At 41.5% G+C, this 14,751-nt stretch overlaps 2 protein-coding genes across 2 annotated transcripts; one reads left to right on the top strand and one right to left on the bottom strand.

Annotated features, from left to right (window-relative positions):
- The first annotated feature begins 2,749 nt into the window (after positions 1 to 2,749).
- On the top strand, positions 2,750 to 4,366 carry LOC106089632 (copper chaperone for superoxide dismutase). The gene is made up of 3 exons (XM_013255545.2): positions 2,750 to 2,836; positions 2,917 to 3,551; positions 3,612 to 4,366. The coding sequence occupies exons 1-3, from the start codon at positions 2,822 to 2,824 to the stop codon at positions 3,745 to 3,747; spliced, it is 786 nt and encodes a 261-aa protein (XP_013110999.2). The 5' UTR covers positions 2,750 to 2,821; the 3' UTR covers positions 3,748 to 4,366.
- On the bottom strand, positions 3,799 to 10,131 carry LOC106089622 (uncharacterized). The gene is made up of 9 exons (XM_013255533.2): positions 10,011 to 10,131; positions 9,581 to 9,667; positions 9,403 to 9,512; positions 4,980 to 5,074; positions 4,790 to 4,918; positions 4,584 to 4,732; positions 4,381 to 4,525; positions 4,073 to 4,323; positions 3,799 to 4,003 (listed from the first exon to the last, which is right to left on the bottom strand). Exons 1-9 carry the CDS (start codon positions 10,050 to 10,052, stop codon positions 3,851 to 3,853), a joined length of 1,161 nt encoding a protein of 386 aa, XP_013110987.2. The 5' UTR covers positions 10,053 to 10,131; the 3' UTR covers positions 3,799 to 3,850.
- Between the last annotated feature and the right edge of the window lie 4,620 nt (positions 10,132 to 14,751).

The raw sequence follows: 14,751 nt of genomic DNA, 5'->3' as shown, positions 1-14,751 counted from the left end.
GATTTGCAAGCGTTGCTCGTTAATAAGTCTATTCATGATGAAATGTCAAAGCATACTGAGCATCTTTCTCTTTGACACCATGTCTGAAATCCCACGTGATCTGTCAAATACTAATGCATGAAAATCCTAACCTCAAAAAAATCACCCTTTACTTCTTATTAGTGTAGCTCGGTTGGGGTTTGTAAATGGGCAATATCGGTCCATGTTTTGATATAGCTGCCATATAAACCGATCTGGTGCCTTGACTTCGAGAGCCTCTAGAGGGCGCAATTCGTATCCGATTTGGCTGAAATTTTGCACGACGTGTTTCGTTGTGACTAACAACAACTTTGCTAAATATGTTTCAAATCGGTAAATAACCTGATATAGCTACCAACGAACCGATCTGGGGTCTTCACTTCTTGAGCCTCTACAGGGCGCAATTCCTATCCGATTTGGCTGAAATTTTGCATAACGTGTTTCGTTATGAATAACAACAATTTTGCTAAGTATGGTTCAAATCGGTCCATAACCTGATATAGCTGCCATACAAAACGATCTGGGATCTTGACTTCTTGAGCCTCTAGAGGGCGCAATTGCTATCCGATTTGCCTGAAATTTTGCATGATGTGTTCGTTATTAACAGCAACTTTGCTAAATGTGGTTTAAATCGGTCCATAAACTGATATAGCTGCCATATAAACGATCTTGAATCTTTACTTCTTTATACTTTTGATACAGCTGCCATATAAACCGATCTGGGGTCTTGACTTCTTGAGCCTTTAGAGGGCGCGTGACGTGTTTCGTTATGACTAACAACAACTTTGCTAAATATGTTTCAAATCGGTCCATAAACAGATATAGCTGCCATATAAACGATCTTGAATCTTTACTTTTTTATAATTTTGATATAGCTGCCATATAAACCGATCTGGGGTCTTGACTTCTTTTTTAGAGGGCGCAATTCTTATTTGATTAAGCTGAAATTTTGCATGACGTGTTTTGTTATGACTTTCAAAAACTGTGCCAAATATGGTTCAAATCGGCCCATAACCTGATACAACCGATCTAGGATCTTGACTTCTTGAACCTATAGAGTGCGCAATTATTATCCGATTTGGCTGAAATGTTGTACAAAGGCCTCTCTCATGACCTTCAACATACGTGGTAAATATGGTCTAATTCGGTATATAGCCTGATACAGCTCCCATGTAAACCGATCTCCCCAATTCTACTTCAAATTTTTGCATGACGTGTTTCGTTATGACTAACAACAACTTTGCTACGTATGGTTCAAATCGGTCCATAAACTGATATAGCTACCATATAAACGATCTTGAATCTTTACTTCTTGAGCCTTTAGAGGGCGCAATTCTTATTTGATTAAGCTAAAATTTTACATGACGTGTTTTGTTACGACTATCAAAAACTGTGCTAAGTATGGCGCAAATCGGCACCCAACCTGATATAGCTGCCATATAAACCGATCTGAGATCTCGACTTCTTGAGCTTATAGAGTGCGCAATTATTATCCGATTTGGCTGAAATATTGTACAACGGCTTCTCTTATGACCTTCAACATGCGTGTTAAATATGGTCTGATTCGGTCTATATCCTGATACAGCTCCCATGTAAACCGATCTCCCTAATTCTACTACTTGAGCCCCTAAAGGGTGCAATTCTTATTCGAATTGGCTGAAATTTTACACAATAATTTCTAATAAGGAAGCGCAGAGGTTAGCATGTCCGCCTATGACGCTGAACGCCTGGGTTAGAATCCTAGCGAGGCCATAAAAAAAAATTTTCAGCGGTGGTTTTCCCCTCCTAATGATGGCAACATTTATGAGGTACAACATTACTGAGATACTGAGGTGTCGCATTGCGGCACTCCGCTCGGACTCGGTTATAAAAAGAAGGCCCCTTATCATTGGGCTTAAAACTTGATTCGCACTGCACTCCTTGATATGTGAGATGTTTGCCCCTGTTCCTTAATGGAATGTTCATGGACAAAATTTGTATTTGCAATTTCTAATATGGTCTCCAACTTTCAATTCAATTATGGTCCGAATTGGACCAAAACGTGGTATAGCTCTAATAGCAAAGCAATTCTTTTAATCTATCCCTTGTTTGCCTAAAAAGAGATACCGGGAAAAGAACTCGACAAATGCGAACCATAGTAGAGGGTATATAAGATTCGGCCCGGCCGAACTTAGCATGCCTTTACTTTTACGACGAGGACGCAGAAGGCGACGACGACGACGCTTGTGATCCACTGCTGTCTATGTTCGCACAGCACCTTGCAACATATTTAGTGTGACTATACTCCCGTAGTGATGTAAGGCCAGAACAAGATCGGAAATGTACCCACTTCATGCACCGGTTACATCAAACCGACATCGACCGATGATGGAGGCGGTTCTGCCAAACCGAACAGAACCAGGGTCAATCCCGGCACGGACCAGAAGCGTTTGGAGAAGGCACTCCGGGATGTGCCTCTCCCATGACGAACATGTACATTGAGGCGGCAGCCCTTGCCGATGAAAGATTTAATAGGAATTCTCGTTGTGAAAGAAGTCCGTACTAAGCTTTATGGACAAAAATTCTAAAACTAATTTCGGTTAAAAGTTACTTCAGATCCATATACAACAAATCATAGCATGTAAGCGCCCTATTAAGATAAGCGTATAATCGATTTCATTTAGGTGCGTTAACGCAACGCAAATGCAAAATCCAGCTGTTTTGGAAACACAGCTGTTTCATAGAATTGTTTTGATCTTTAGCCGGAGAATTTCTAGAATATTTGTTACTGGGAATAAATTAAACAATTCCACTAACCAACAAAATGGGTGAAATAAAGGTAAGGAAGAAAAACTAAAATTCCCCAGGGAATTTCTCTCAATGATTCCAGTTATATATGAGAAATTCTTTTCTACAAAGGTAGAGTTTGCTGTTCAAATGAAGGGAGAACAATGGGAAAAGGAAGTGAGTAAAGCTCTCAAAGGCGCAGGCCAACTGGAAATTGACAACAAACAAGGAAGAATAATTGTGCATACAAAGGAGCCATGGTATAAACTTCAGGACAAAATAGAGCAAACTGGCCGAAAAGCGGTTTTGGCTGGATTTGGTGGTCAATCGGCTGTCTCTATTATAAATACAACAGGAAGTGATGTAGATCGATGCCCCATACAGGGAGTAGTGCGATTTACAGCAATACGCACTGATAAACCAGGCCTTGTAGTTGATGGTGTAGTGGATGGTCTAACCCCTGGACTACATGGCATCCATATACACGAAAGTGGCGATGTTTCAGCAGGCTCTGCTTCGGTGGGAGAACACTATAATCCTCGTGGCTCGCCACATGGCTCACCAGAAGATGATGCTCAACACAGGCATGCTGGTGATTTGGGAAATATACGGGCCGATGACAGTGGTCGAGCAACATTTCGTTTTATGGACTCTCTTCTTGAAGTTTATGAGATTATAGGCCGTTCCGTGGTCATAACTCAACAGCCAGATGATTTTGGCAAAGGAGGAAATGAACAGAGTAAAATTGATGGGAATTCGGGTGAAAGGTTTGCTTAATAACTCTAGTCAATTGTTTTTCTTTTTATTACCATTTACTTTGTTTGCAGAATTGCTTGTGGCATTATAGCACGTTCTGCGGGAATTTTACAAAATTTCAAAAAAATTTGTGCTTGTGATGGTGTTACGCTTTGGGACGAACGCTATAAACCTTTGGCAGGCGGTACAAGAGCTCAGAAATTATAAGAAATTTTTTATAATATCAAATATTATAAATGTTCCATAGTTTTAAGATGGTTTAAGGCTTATAAATGTTTGTATATTCTGTGTATAAATTTGTAAATTCATATCAATTACTATCCTCTATAACTATACTCTCATTAACATCAATGGCTTTGTAGCCCTTTTTGATTTGCTGTAAGCGTTGCTTACATTTACTCTTATAGGCTTGCACTAACTTACCACATAATATGGGCGGTGAAATGGCTATGGCGGCATGTATCTTTTTGGGAAATTTTTATCAAATTATATGTAGGTGTGCTAGAAAATAGTTACCAAAATATGAACTTACCTCCAAATAATCAACTTCTGCTTCATATGCCAAGCTCTGATTTAACAAATCCAGAATATTTTGAAATTCCTCGGCCTTTAAGAAGAATTTCATTTCACCAATATTATTTTTATACCAATCGCCATAATTGTTTAAATTTTTTGCTATATCCATGGTGGTAGCACTAGCAGCTCGTGCTGTCAAAAGTATATGCAGCATCATACGTTTGCAGGGAACCGAAGCGCAGTGTTTTATACGCGTGTTTAAATACTCTAAAAATATTTTGTTAAATAAATAAAGCAAATCGTAAGTTTAGGCAATAAACTTACTTCTTATAATAGGCCCAGATTTTTCGGCATTACCGCTACAAATTGTTTGCAACATAATCAAAAAATACTTCCAATCTCTGAAGGCCTCGCTCGAAGACTGTTTCAAGAGATAATGTAGTGAGTCTTCGATATTGCCTTGTAAAAGCTGTGGGAAAATATTACTAAGAAAACAATTTTCAACAAATACGATTGAAGGAGTTTACCTTCTCATATAGATCTTTGGGAAACTTTAATTCATCCACACCTTCATTTATCCATGAGGAAAAATTTGAAAAGGCTGCAGTAGCAGTGCTTTGTTGTAATTTCAAAATTATACCTAAATGTTTATGTATAATTTTTACTAGGATTTCTCCTAAAAATATAGCAAATAATTTAAAGTGTTAAAACCAGTTACAACTTATCTACTAACCTGTGGTTGTTTCATGGATATGCTTTAAATATGCCATATCATTAAGTTCTGGCTTGGCAACAAGATCCTTGAATAAATTCTCCAAACATTCATCCAAAATGACATTTATACGGATCGAATTTCCAGAGTCTTTAAAATAAAATGCGAAATGAAGAAAAGTTTACTTATGCCGCATATGAAGAGTACTTACCCATGGTGGAATTAACGAAAAGATTAGTTATCAAATCGTATTGGGACTCCAGAAAGTCATTAAGGATAAGTTGGACCTCCTCACTGTCATCGCAACTGAAAAAAATATACAAGAAATATATTGTCTGGTTACAAAGGTCATAAGTGTTATAAGTTTATCAGGTTAAGTGTGGTTATACATAAGGCTGCATAGGCGAGCAATATTGGTTCGACTCCGGGAGACAAAATTTTAACTGGAATTCGACTCCAGGCACTTAAAAATGTTACTGTTTTTATACCCAACACCATTGGATGTCATCATTATCCGTTGTTGGCGGAATGGAGGTCATACAATCTTCGTTTAGTTTGTTAAGTGTGGTTATACATAAGGCTGCATAGGCGAGCAATATTGGTTCGACTCCGGGAGACAAAATTTTAACTGGACTTCGACTCCAGGCACTTAAAAATGTTACTGTTTTTATACCCAACACCATTGGATGTCATCATTATCCGTTGTTGGCGGAATGGAGGTCATACAATCTTCGTTTAGTTTGTAACACCTCGAAATATTCTATCGAAATTGCGGTTAAGTCCGAACGAATGGAGCCATGTCCATCCGTCTGTCGGTTTCAATCACGATACATTCTTTAAAAAGGGAAATATTGAGGTTAAACTTTGAATAGATTCTTTTTTGTTCATGTGGAGGTGAGTATCGAAGATGAGATATATCGGACTGTACCATTTGGTATGGCAGCCATGTAAAAACTTCTCCACTAAGAGGTGTCGCACTGCGGCATGTCGTTCGAACTCGGCTATAAAAAGGATGTCCCTTATCATTGAGCTAAAAACTTGAATTGGACAGCATTCATTGATCCCGGCGCGGGATAGCTGTGAGCATCACACAGGCTAGAACTTGGAAGTCCGATATGTGTGGTGTTCATTCCCATCACGGGATGCTTAGCTGCGAACTACCGGTTGCGTCCACAGTAGCTGCAACTGCAGTCGCGGACAATTAGCGGTATCGGGCGGAGAGCATCAGTGGGAAGCCGGACGGCACCAGCTCTTGCACAAATACTGAGTGCCTATGGCGCTTGAAATGGCAAGACAGGTTATTGGCGCCTTTAAATAAACAATGACCACGCAGTTCTCGCGGCGAACGGTCTTCTGTATCGGAACGAACTTGCTCACTTACAGGAGATCGACGAGAAAATCAATCATTTATATGTGAGAAGTTTTCCCCCGCAAATTTGCGGGCAATTTGAATTTGGAGCAATTTGAAATTTAAATCGAATAGAACCGAAAGTTATGAAATTAAAAAAAAAAAATTGAGATTCTATGGCGGCTATGTAAAACAGAGGGTTAGATAAATAGTGTTAGTCACAACAGACCAAAGGTTCTGGATGAAATCAAAACCACGACCCTTTGTACTACCAACCCACTTGATACACCTTTTTAACTAGAGGTTTCCTTTTATAGAGATAAACATTTCGCTCTAGATCATGAAGATTCAACCTGACTTCTCTGGAAACTAGGTTTGCAAGATTCTACCTAGCTCAAGTCCTTTGCGAGCTTCAGCAGCCCATTTGCGGAATATGGGACATTATGGGAGTGCTCAGTTATAGCTTGAGAACATTGGTCAGATACTCGACTCCCAAAACGTTCAGAATCTTCAGCATCAGTGTAGAAATTCCGTTAAGGACCAGCGGCTTGGACAACTTGCCGCTGCAGATGATTTTTATTACTTCGTCCACGGTGTTGAGGCCACCGTAGCGCAGAGGTTAGCATGTCCGGCCATGACGCTGAACGCCTGGGTTCGAATCCTGACGTGAACATTAGAAGAAATTTTTCTGCGGTGGTTATCCCCTCCAAATGCTGGCGACATTTATGACGTACTTTCGGCTATAAAAAGGACGCCCCTTATTATTGAGCTTAAACTTGAATCAGACAGCACTCATTGATCTGCGTTTGCTCCTGTTCCCTAATTGAATGTTCATGGCAAAAATTGCATTTGCCCTTGCCGATGAAGAAGTCCATCGGTTCAATCCGGTACGTACAACTGCCATGGGATTGTTGTTGTTGTCGTGTAGCAGTCCTTTGTCTGCTTGTTTTTGTTGGCGTTTTAACCACATTTTCATCACCACGATCTTGTAGGTAAACAAGCTCGTTCCGGTCCAAAGGACCGATCGCCGCGGGAACAGGGTGGCCATTGATTATTAAAAGGCGCCAAAAAGCGCCTTGTCATATCGAGCATCGTTGGCACTCTGTATTTGTGCAAGAGCCGGTGCCACCCAACTTCTCACTGAGACTCTCCACTCAATACCGTTGATTGTCCGCGACTGCAGTTACAGGTACTCTGGATGGAGCGTTTCAGTACCCGCAACCTGTAGGCGCTCGCAGCTAAGCTTCTCGTGAAAGCAATGAACATCACACAGATCGGACCTCAATGTTCCAGCTTGTGTGGTGCTCACAGCTAAACCATGCCGTCTGCTTGATTCTGTTGAGTGTCAAGATTTAGGAACTCTGCGACAAAGATGGAGTGCATCCAAAGGTATCTGGGTCTAACTCGAGTGGGTCTGGCTAGGCAGTTAAACAGCTGGCGTGTATCGTACAGTCCCTGGTCACAATCGTGACATACATCTTGCACGTCGGCATCAATCCTTACTCTGTTGGAGTTGAGGCGACTGCATCTGCCGTAACGTAATTGAGCCAGAACTTCTCTGATTTGTCGGGGGAGGTCAATTTCTTCAGGTGCAATGAGAGGCGGTCGTTCTCCCAGGACTGCATTCACCCGGTAGCTATTTACCGCATCTGCTACAGTGTCTGCATGAATGTTGTCTAGACTCGGTTGATATGCCGCTTGATCTAGAGGTTCTCTCTTGTAGCGCTGAACCTCACGCTCTAGATCATGTAAATCTACCTTAAAGCTTCTGGGCGATGGATATCTACCCACAAGATTATGTTTTGGATGGTCTTTGCGATAACAACCAAAAGGGTATTGCTAAGACAGCATATAGGTATATCTTCGTACTGGTAGTATCTTTGTCTCCTGATGGAGATGGAGCGATAACCATCTAGCGACTGAAGTGTCTTAAGTTAACTTATCGAACTTAATCAAATCCCCGACCATCAAGTGTAGCAAATTACTTGGTGTCACATTTGACAGCTCTTATACATTCTCCCCACATGCCAGAGCAATGTGTAAAGTCAAAAGTAGAAATAAGGTCCTCAAGTTACTTGCCGGCAGCACTTGGCGTGCAGACAGAGAAACCTTGTTAACCACGTACAAAGCAATTGGCCGATCTGTGTTAAGTTATGCAGCGCCATGTGGTCTCATGTTGTCGTCAACTTTGTGACACGCAGAGGAATAATATTCAGATCTGTCAGAATGCCACCCTCCGAACTACGACGAGAATTGAGGAGACAGCTCGTCGCAGTTCGGAGGGTGGCATTCTGACAGATCTGAATATTATTCCACTGCGTGTCACAAAGTTGACGACCACATGAGACCACATGGCGCTGCACGTGGAATAATATTCAGATCTGTCAGGCGCTGCATAACTTAACACAGATCGGCCAATTGCTTTGTACGTGGTTAACAAGGTTTCTTTGTCTGCACCCCAAGTGCTGCCGGCAAGTAACTTGAGGACCTTATTTCTACTTTTGACTTTACACATTGCTCTGGCATGTGGGGAGAATGTGTAAGAGCAGTCAAATGTGACACCAAGTAATTTGGGACACTTGATGGTGGGGGATTTGATTAAGTTCGTTAAGTTAACTTAAGACACTTCAGTCGCTAGATGGTTATCGCTACCGTTTCCTCATTAATGTTGTTTGAAAGTCTTTATTGACCTTAATCTTTCGCTCAAGATCATAAAGATCAAACCAGTCTTTTCTGAACGGTGGTTGCCTATACGCAATCTGGATTGCTAGTGCGGAAATAGCAGTTTCTTCTTAGACAAAATATTGTTGTGTCATCGAGAAGTGTCGCTATCTCCTAATGGAAGTGATCCATAAATGAATTAAGGATTCTGCCATAGTTCTTAGAAGCGCTGAAATAATAAATTCTGGTCTGCCTATCTAAGAAGGTTAGTAAATTTATATTTGCCTAAATGCATGTACATATGTAATGTACATCTAATTGCAAATTATATATTATGAAATTACTGTCCTTCCAAAGAAGATCTCACTGATGGATATCAGTTGATTAGTAAATATCAAATTAACTACAGTCCACCGATGCGGATACCTACATAGACCTCAAATTTCAAAAAATTCTTAAAAATATGATAAGTAATGCGTCTTCTGAGTTTTCAAGAAGTCAAAAATGTACTTGAAATGTGTGTTTGCCAGTCAAAGCCGCTGTCTAAATACAAAATTGCATGCAATTCAGAGTGAACCCATTCTCTGTAAAATATTATAAATTGACCATGTCACATATTAATTACCTTAAAATGTATTCACTGGCTGTTAGAATGCGTAGCTCATGCAATTGACTTAAAATGTACAGGCTTCCAATGTTCCAAGGTAATTTACAGAAATATCTGGCTACCAAGAACTACTTGTTGTTGAAAAAAAAAAACCAATTAGAATTCATTACAAATAATTCGTAAAATGAGTTATTACCTTTTCGCTGGCGTTAAGCGTTTTTAAGAGCTGTGTTATTTCAAAACGCTGTCCCTTACAGTTTTGCTCGGTACTGCTTTTCAATATCTGAAAGTTTTAAAAGAAAATAATAAATAATTATAAAAGGGTACTAAAAACATAAAAACAAAGCTTTGCCTCAAATTTGGGGACATTTATAAAACTCAGCGGGAAGCTTGAGTAGGACCGACATTAGAAACCTTCCATACGGCTTATAATTCAACTTCAAACAAAGCAAAACACTCTAAATGGCCTTCCATATATTGTTGTTATTGTTGTTGTAGCAGTGTGTTGTACACTGAGGCGGCAGTCCTTGCCCATGAAGGCTGCCATGGGATTGCCTTTATATGTGTCTTTCGTAAGTTGTGAGAGCTGGCACGGGTATGCGCTAATAAATGCTTATTCCACTTACGTTGCATATAAGTTTTAGGTTTGGTCCTATTTCATAACACATTGCAATGGAAAAAATGCATTTATTCTTTTATTTCTGTAAAAATAATAACTTTGCAGACAATAAAATGAAAAAATTGTTTACTGGCAATGAACCGGCAAAATAGAGATCAAAAGTCGATCAGCTGTACCATTCGATAACGATTACTTCAGATACTTCCATCGATGCTGTTGCCAGATTGAAAAAAATAACGATTATCGATTTATGAAGCCTTTGGTTTGATTTAAATTTCAAATAATCACATTTTATAAAGGACTGGTTATGCTTATAAAAAATAGAAAGGACACGGCACGGGATAGTTAAGAGCACCACACAGGCTGGAACATTGAACTCCTACTTGTGTGGTGTTCATTGCTGTCACGAGAAGCTTAGCTGCGAGTTACCTGGCGTCCACAGATTGCAGATAGTTGAATGCTCCATACGGAGTAGCTGCAACGGCATTCGCGGATAATCAGCTGTATCGTGCGAAGAGTCTCAGTGAGAGGCAGAGAGGCGCCGGCTCTTGCACTAATACTGAGTTCCTATGATGCTCGATATGGCAAAGCGAGTTATTGGCGCCTTTAAATAACCAATGGGCAATGGCCCTGTTCCAGCGGTGATCGGTCTTTTCGAGATCCACAACGAGATTGCTCACCTACAGGAGCTTGACGAGGATCACGACCTACACATGAAAATAACAACAACAACAACAGAAAGGACAAATAGAAGAGCAATGTGTGCAGATGTTCTACATCTGGAACCACCTCCATCTTCGGTCGGTGTCGGTGAGGTGTAACCAGTGGATGTAATGGGTGAATTTCCGATCTTGCTCTGGCCTTATGTCACTACCGGAGTATAGTCGCACTGAATCTGCTATGTCATGCGTCGTCGTCGCCTTCTGCGTCCTCGTAATCGTTCTTTATGAGACCTCCGACCACTCCCTTGAGGTAATATACGCAACAGCAGCACACAGCCCCAATATTGCCGTGAAGTGAATCATTCTTGCTATTAAACTGCAACAGCCTCCGAGACGATATCGATGAGATGGTAGATTTTATGAAGTCGGAAGAAATTGTTGGTTGCAGCGATCCAGAAGACAAAGCTGACCAACACCTGCAGACTGCACAGTTGTTACGGATAAAATGTGCTACATAAGGATCACTCAGGGAGTAGAGGTGAGGGATTATAGTGACCTCTACATGGAATTATGGGGATAACAGTCAAGTCCGGTAGTGCCGAGATTGAAGGCTCCACTTTATGCATGGTGAATGAGGATGCCTACACTAGAATTAAAAGGAAGTGCATCAGATATTTCCATTGCGTCCCCTGATCTCCTGAGTAATGTATCCTAACAAGCGGTAATTTCTTTGGGATCAGATGCGCTCCCCGTAATTCTCACCATCGACCGACCACCCGACTTCATAACCTCTGAGCGCCGGACGTTTATCAATCAGAAGAAAGACGATTGGGTCGGCTTCATATAGTCCACCAATCGCCGCTTCAGTGATCTGACACCCACCCTAATGTGCTAGTTGCCGAGAGGAAGAGGCAAATTTGCATTTGCAGTCAGCGAACATAAGCGGAATTTGCGGCTGAAACACTTGGAGCAATGTAACTCAGGTACCGGTTTAGGCCAGCTGTGGTCTACTGTTAAGTCACGTTGGAACCCTAACAGAAGGGATGACAGGACCTCAATTACATTTGGCGACGTAACTGTGTTATTGTGCATCCCGAGAGTAACAAGGCTAGGAGGAGAGCCATGTGGTGTTAACGTGAGGACGTCGAGTGTGAACATCTTTACGGACAGTCAACAGGCCATAAGGGCAATAACAGCCAGGACGGAAAGGTCACGAACAGTGTTGGACTATAAGAAGGAGATTAACTCCTTCGCTGGGGATTGCACTGATGGAGAATAAAGGCGTCATATGAACCCCCAACTGGGTGACGATGCACAGTGGGAGAAAATCGAAAAAAACTAGTAAAAAATATGCCGTGTGAGATCGTCTAGAGATATCTCTTTGAAATTTGTTTAGAGCTGAGGCGTTAGCGAGATCATGTGGAAAATTTCAATTTATTTAAAAATGCCTTTTGCAGTTTGCGAAGGCATTTGTGAATAAATTTTAATTTTTATGCATGATTTGGATTTGTGGCAATCTGTCTTGTTGTCGTAATGAAGAAAGAAGGCCTAGCAAAGAAGTCTTTAGAAGGCGATCACTCAAACAGGGACGACCAAGAATCCGATGGAAAGATCAAGTGATGAAAAACATCTCGAAACTTGGTGTCTGAGGTTTTAAAAAGAGTGCAGAAGATGGAGGCACTTAGAACGCTATTCCAAGTTCGGCGAATGGGAGTCATGTTCTATCAACGCCATGTAAAGTAGGTTAGGTTGAAAAGAGGATACGGATGGTAATCCGCCCCATGTCAGATGGTGTCGTCCTCAGGGCGGCTGTGGTGCCCAAAAAATCCATCCTTTGGATTTGGTTAAGTATTGAGCAATATGTGAATTTTTGAAGTGCCGTCCACCAGACCACAACACCATATAGCATTAAAGGTCTGACAACTGCAGTATATACCCAATGCATGACATGCGGTCTTAACCCCCAACTCTTCCCCGCATACATGCTATCACTTGCCGCACCGATTTTAAATAAGTGATACCGTTATGATACCAATAGTTATACTGACCTCCTTCTTGCTTCCTTTCAGTAATAGCCTCTTTTTCTCACGATCTGGATCCCCCCATAGGATTTTCGCCGTCCTACCGACCGTTTCGCTGTTCCACAATGTTGCATGCGCATTCGTAGCCCACTCCCGTAACTCGGACTGCGTCCACCTAAAAGGCTTCAGGTTTACCAAGTTTATTAACGGCAGTCCTCTGGCCTTCACCGCCAAATCGTCTGCCCTTTCATTTCCCCTTACTCCGCTATGGCCCGGCACCCAAACGAAGCGGATTTTGCCATCATCAGAGAAGGCGTTAATCTCCATCTTACACCGCAAGACTGTCCGTGACCTGTCCTTGTTATTGCCCTTATGGCAATTCTACTGTTGGTAAAGATGTTCACACTCGACGTCCACCACACCACTTCACGCATTCCGTAATCGCCCGGATCTCCGCCTGCAGGACCGTATTATGGTCAGGCAGTCTAAGACAGATTTCAGTCCCTGGGTTCTCAATGTAGACCCCAAGGCCCAATTGGTCCTCTAGCTTTGATCCATCCGTGTAACATGATCTTCCAGATAGCTAGATACTAGTGTTCCGCCATTCCAAGACTGTGCCGCTGGCAGCAATGGATCGCACTCGATCTCAAGGTTCATCTCAGATATCGGATCGTAAACCTCTTCCCTTCCTTCCAGGTTTCCTATCGTCGTCCGATTATACCGCGATGGTATGAGCTGCTCCCATCCTCAATCCAAGCTCCCATCGCCGTAAGTCTCATAGCCCCAGTGGCTGCCTGTCACTTAACCTGTATGTCAATGGGTCGGATATCTAGAACAGTCTCCAGTGCCCTAGTGGGCGTGTTCTCTGAACCTGTTGCAAGGTCCTTATGTTGCACTTTTTCTCTATAGCAGTCCACCAAACTGTTCGTGACCTTACCGTCCTGGTTCTTATTGCCCTTATGGCAATTTTACTGTCGGTAAAGATGTTCACACTCGACGTCCTCGCGTTAGCACCACACCACTTCACGCATTCCGTGAGTGACCGCATCTCCGCCTTCAGGTCCGTATTATGGTCAGGCAGTCTAAAACAGATCTCAGTCCCTGGGTTCTCAATCTTAACCCTCAGGCCCACTCTGTCCTCTAGCTTTGATCCATGCGTGTAACATGATTTTCCAGATGGCAATACTAGGGTTCCGTCAATCCAAGACTGTGCCGATGACAGCAGTGCCTCGCATTCGACTTCAAGGTTCATCTTTGTTTAAGCTTTCTCCTATTTGATGACACTTTCAATCGGCAGCTTGACATCCTTAATGATGTTCATGGGGCCTATCCACTTTATGTTTTCGCAAGTAACCTAACCTTCGATTAGTGAATCCTGCATCCACACCTTCCGGTATTGTTTTTGTACCATATGGCGTTACTAGCGATTACTGGCAATACCATATGGTATTGAAATGAGCACATTTGGTATTAACTTTTCTCTGACCGTATATTCATTCAGCTGTCCCCACTGTGCTTTTCTGGGATTAAGGAGCACTCTCTATGGAATGTGTCGCCATCTGTTTTGCTGAGTGTACTTGATAAAAATGATTATATAGATTGTTAATATAGAGATGTAGAAGATATACACATGGATGGATGGTTGTTGGATGGGCGGATCTGTAGGCACATACAGTTGACTTTTATATTAAACTTTACAGTATTCAACCAGAAAGACACCGAGACGCACAAAACATCGCGGAACGCTCTGAAAAAAGTGATAACAATTCTTTTTGTTTTTTGGGGTTTTGTCAAAAAACCAAAAAAAAAAATATATCAGCGCGTGAAACAAAACAGCCAGAGCAAATATGTTGGTTTGATACATATAGGGATTGTGTGTTCAAATGAAATTTTCTCAAAATATAACACAACGACAACAGCAACAACAAGAATAAAAATTAAAAATAATAATAACATCAACAACAAACAAAATTGAAATTGTCAATGGTTCGCGCAAGTAGTTGAAGTTAATTTAAATTTTGAAATACACATCCACATCCAAGAAGAAAACGAAAAACCAACAAAA

Source organism: Stomoxys calcitrans, chromosome 5 (genome assembly GCF_963082655.1).
Source record: "Stomoxys calcitrans chromosome 5, idStoCalc2.1, whole genome shotgun sequence".
Lineage (NCBI taxonomy): Eukaryota > Metazoa > Arthropoda > Insecta > Diptera > Muscidae > Stomoxys > Stomoxys calcitrans.
This window is presented reverse-complemented; position numbering and strand designations above follow the sequence as displayed.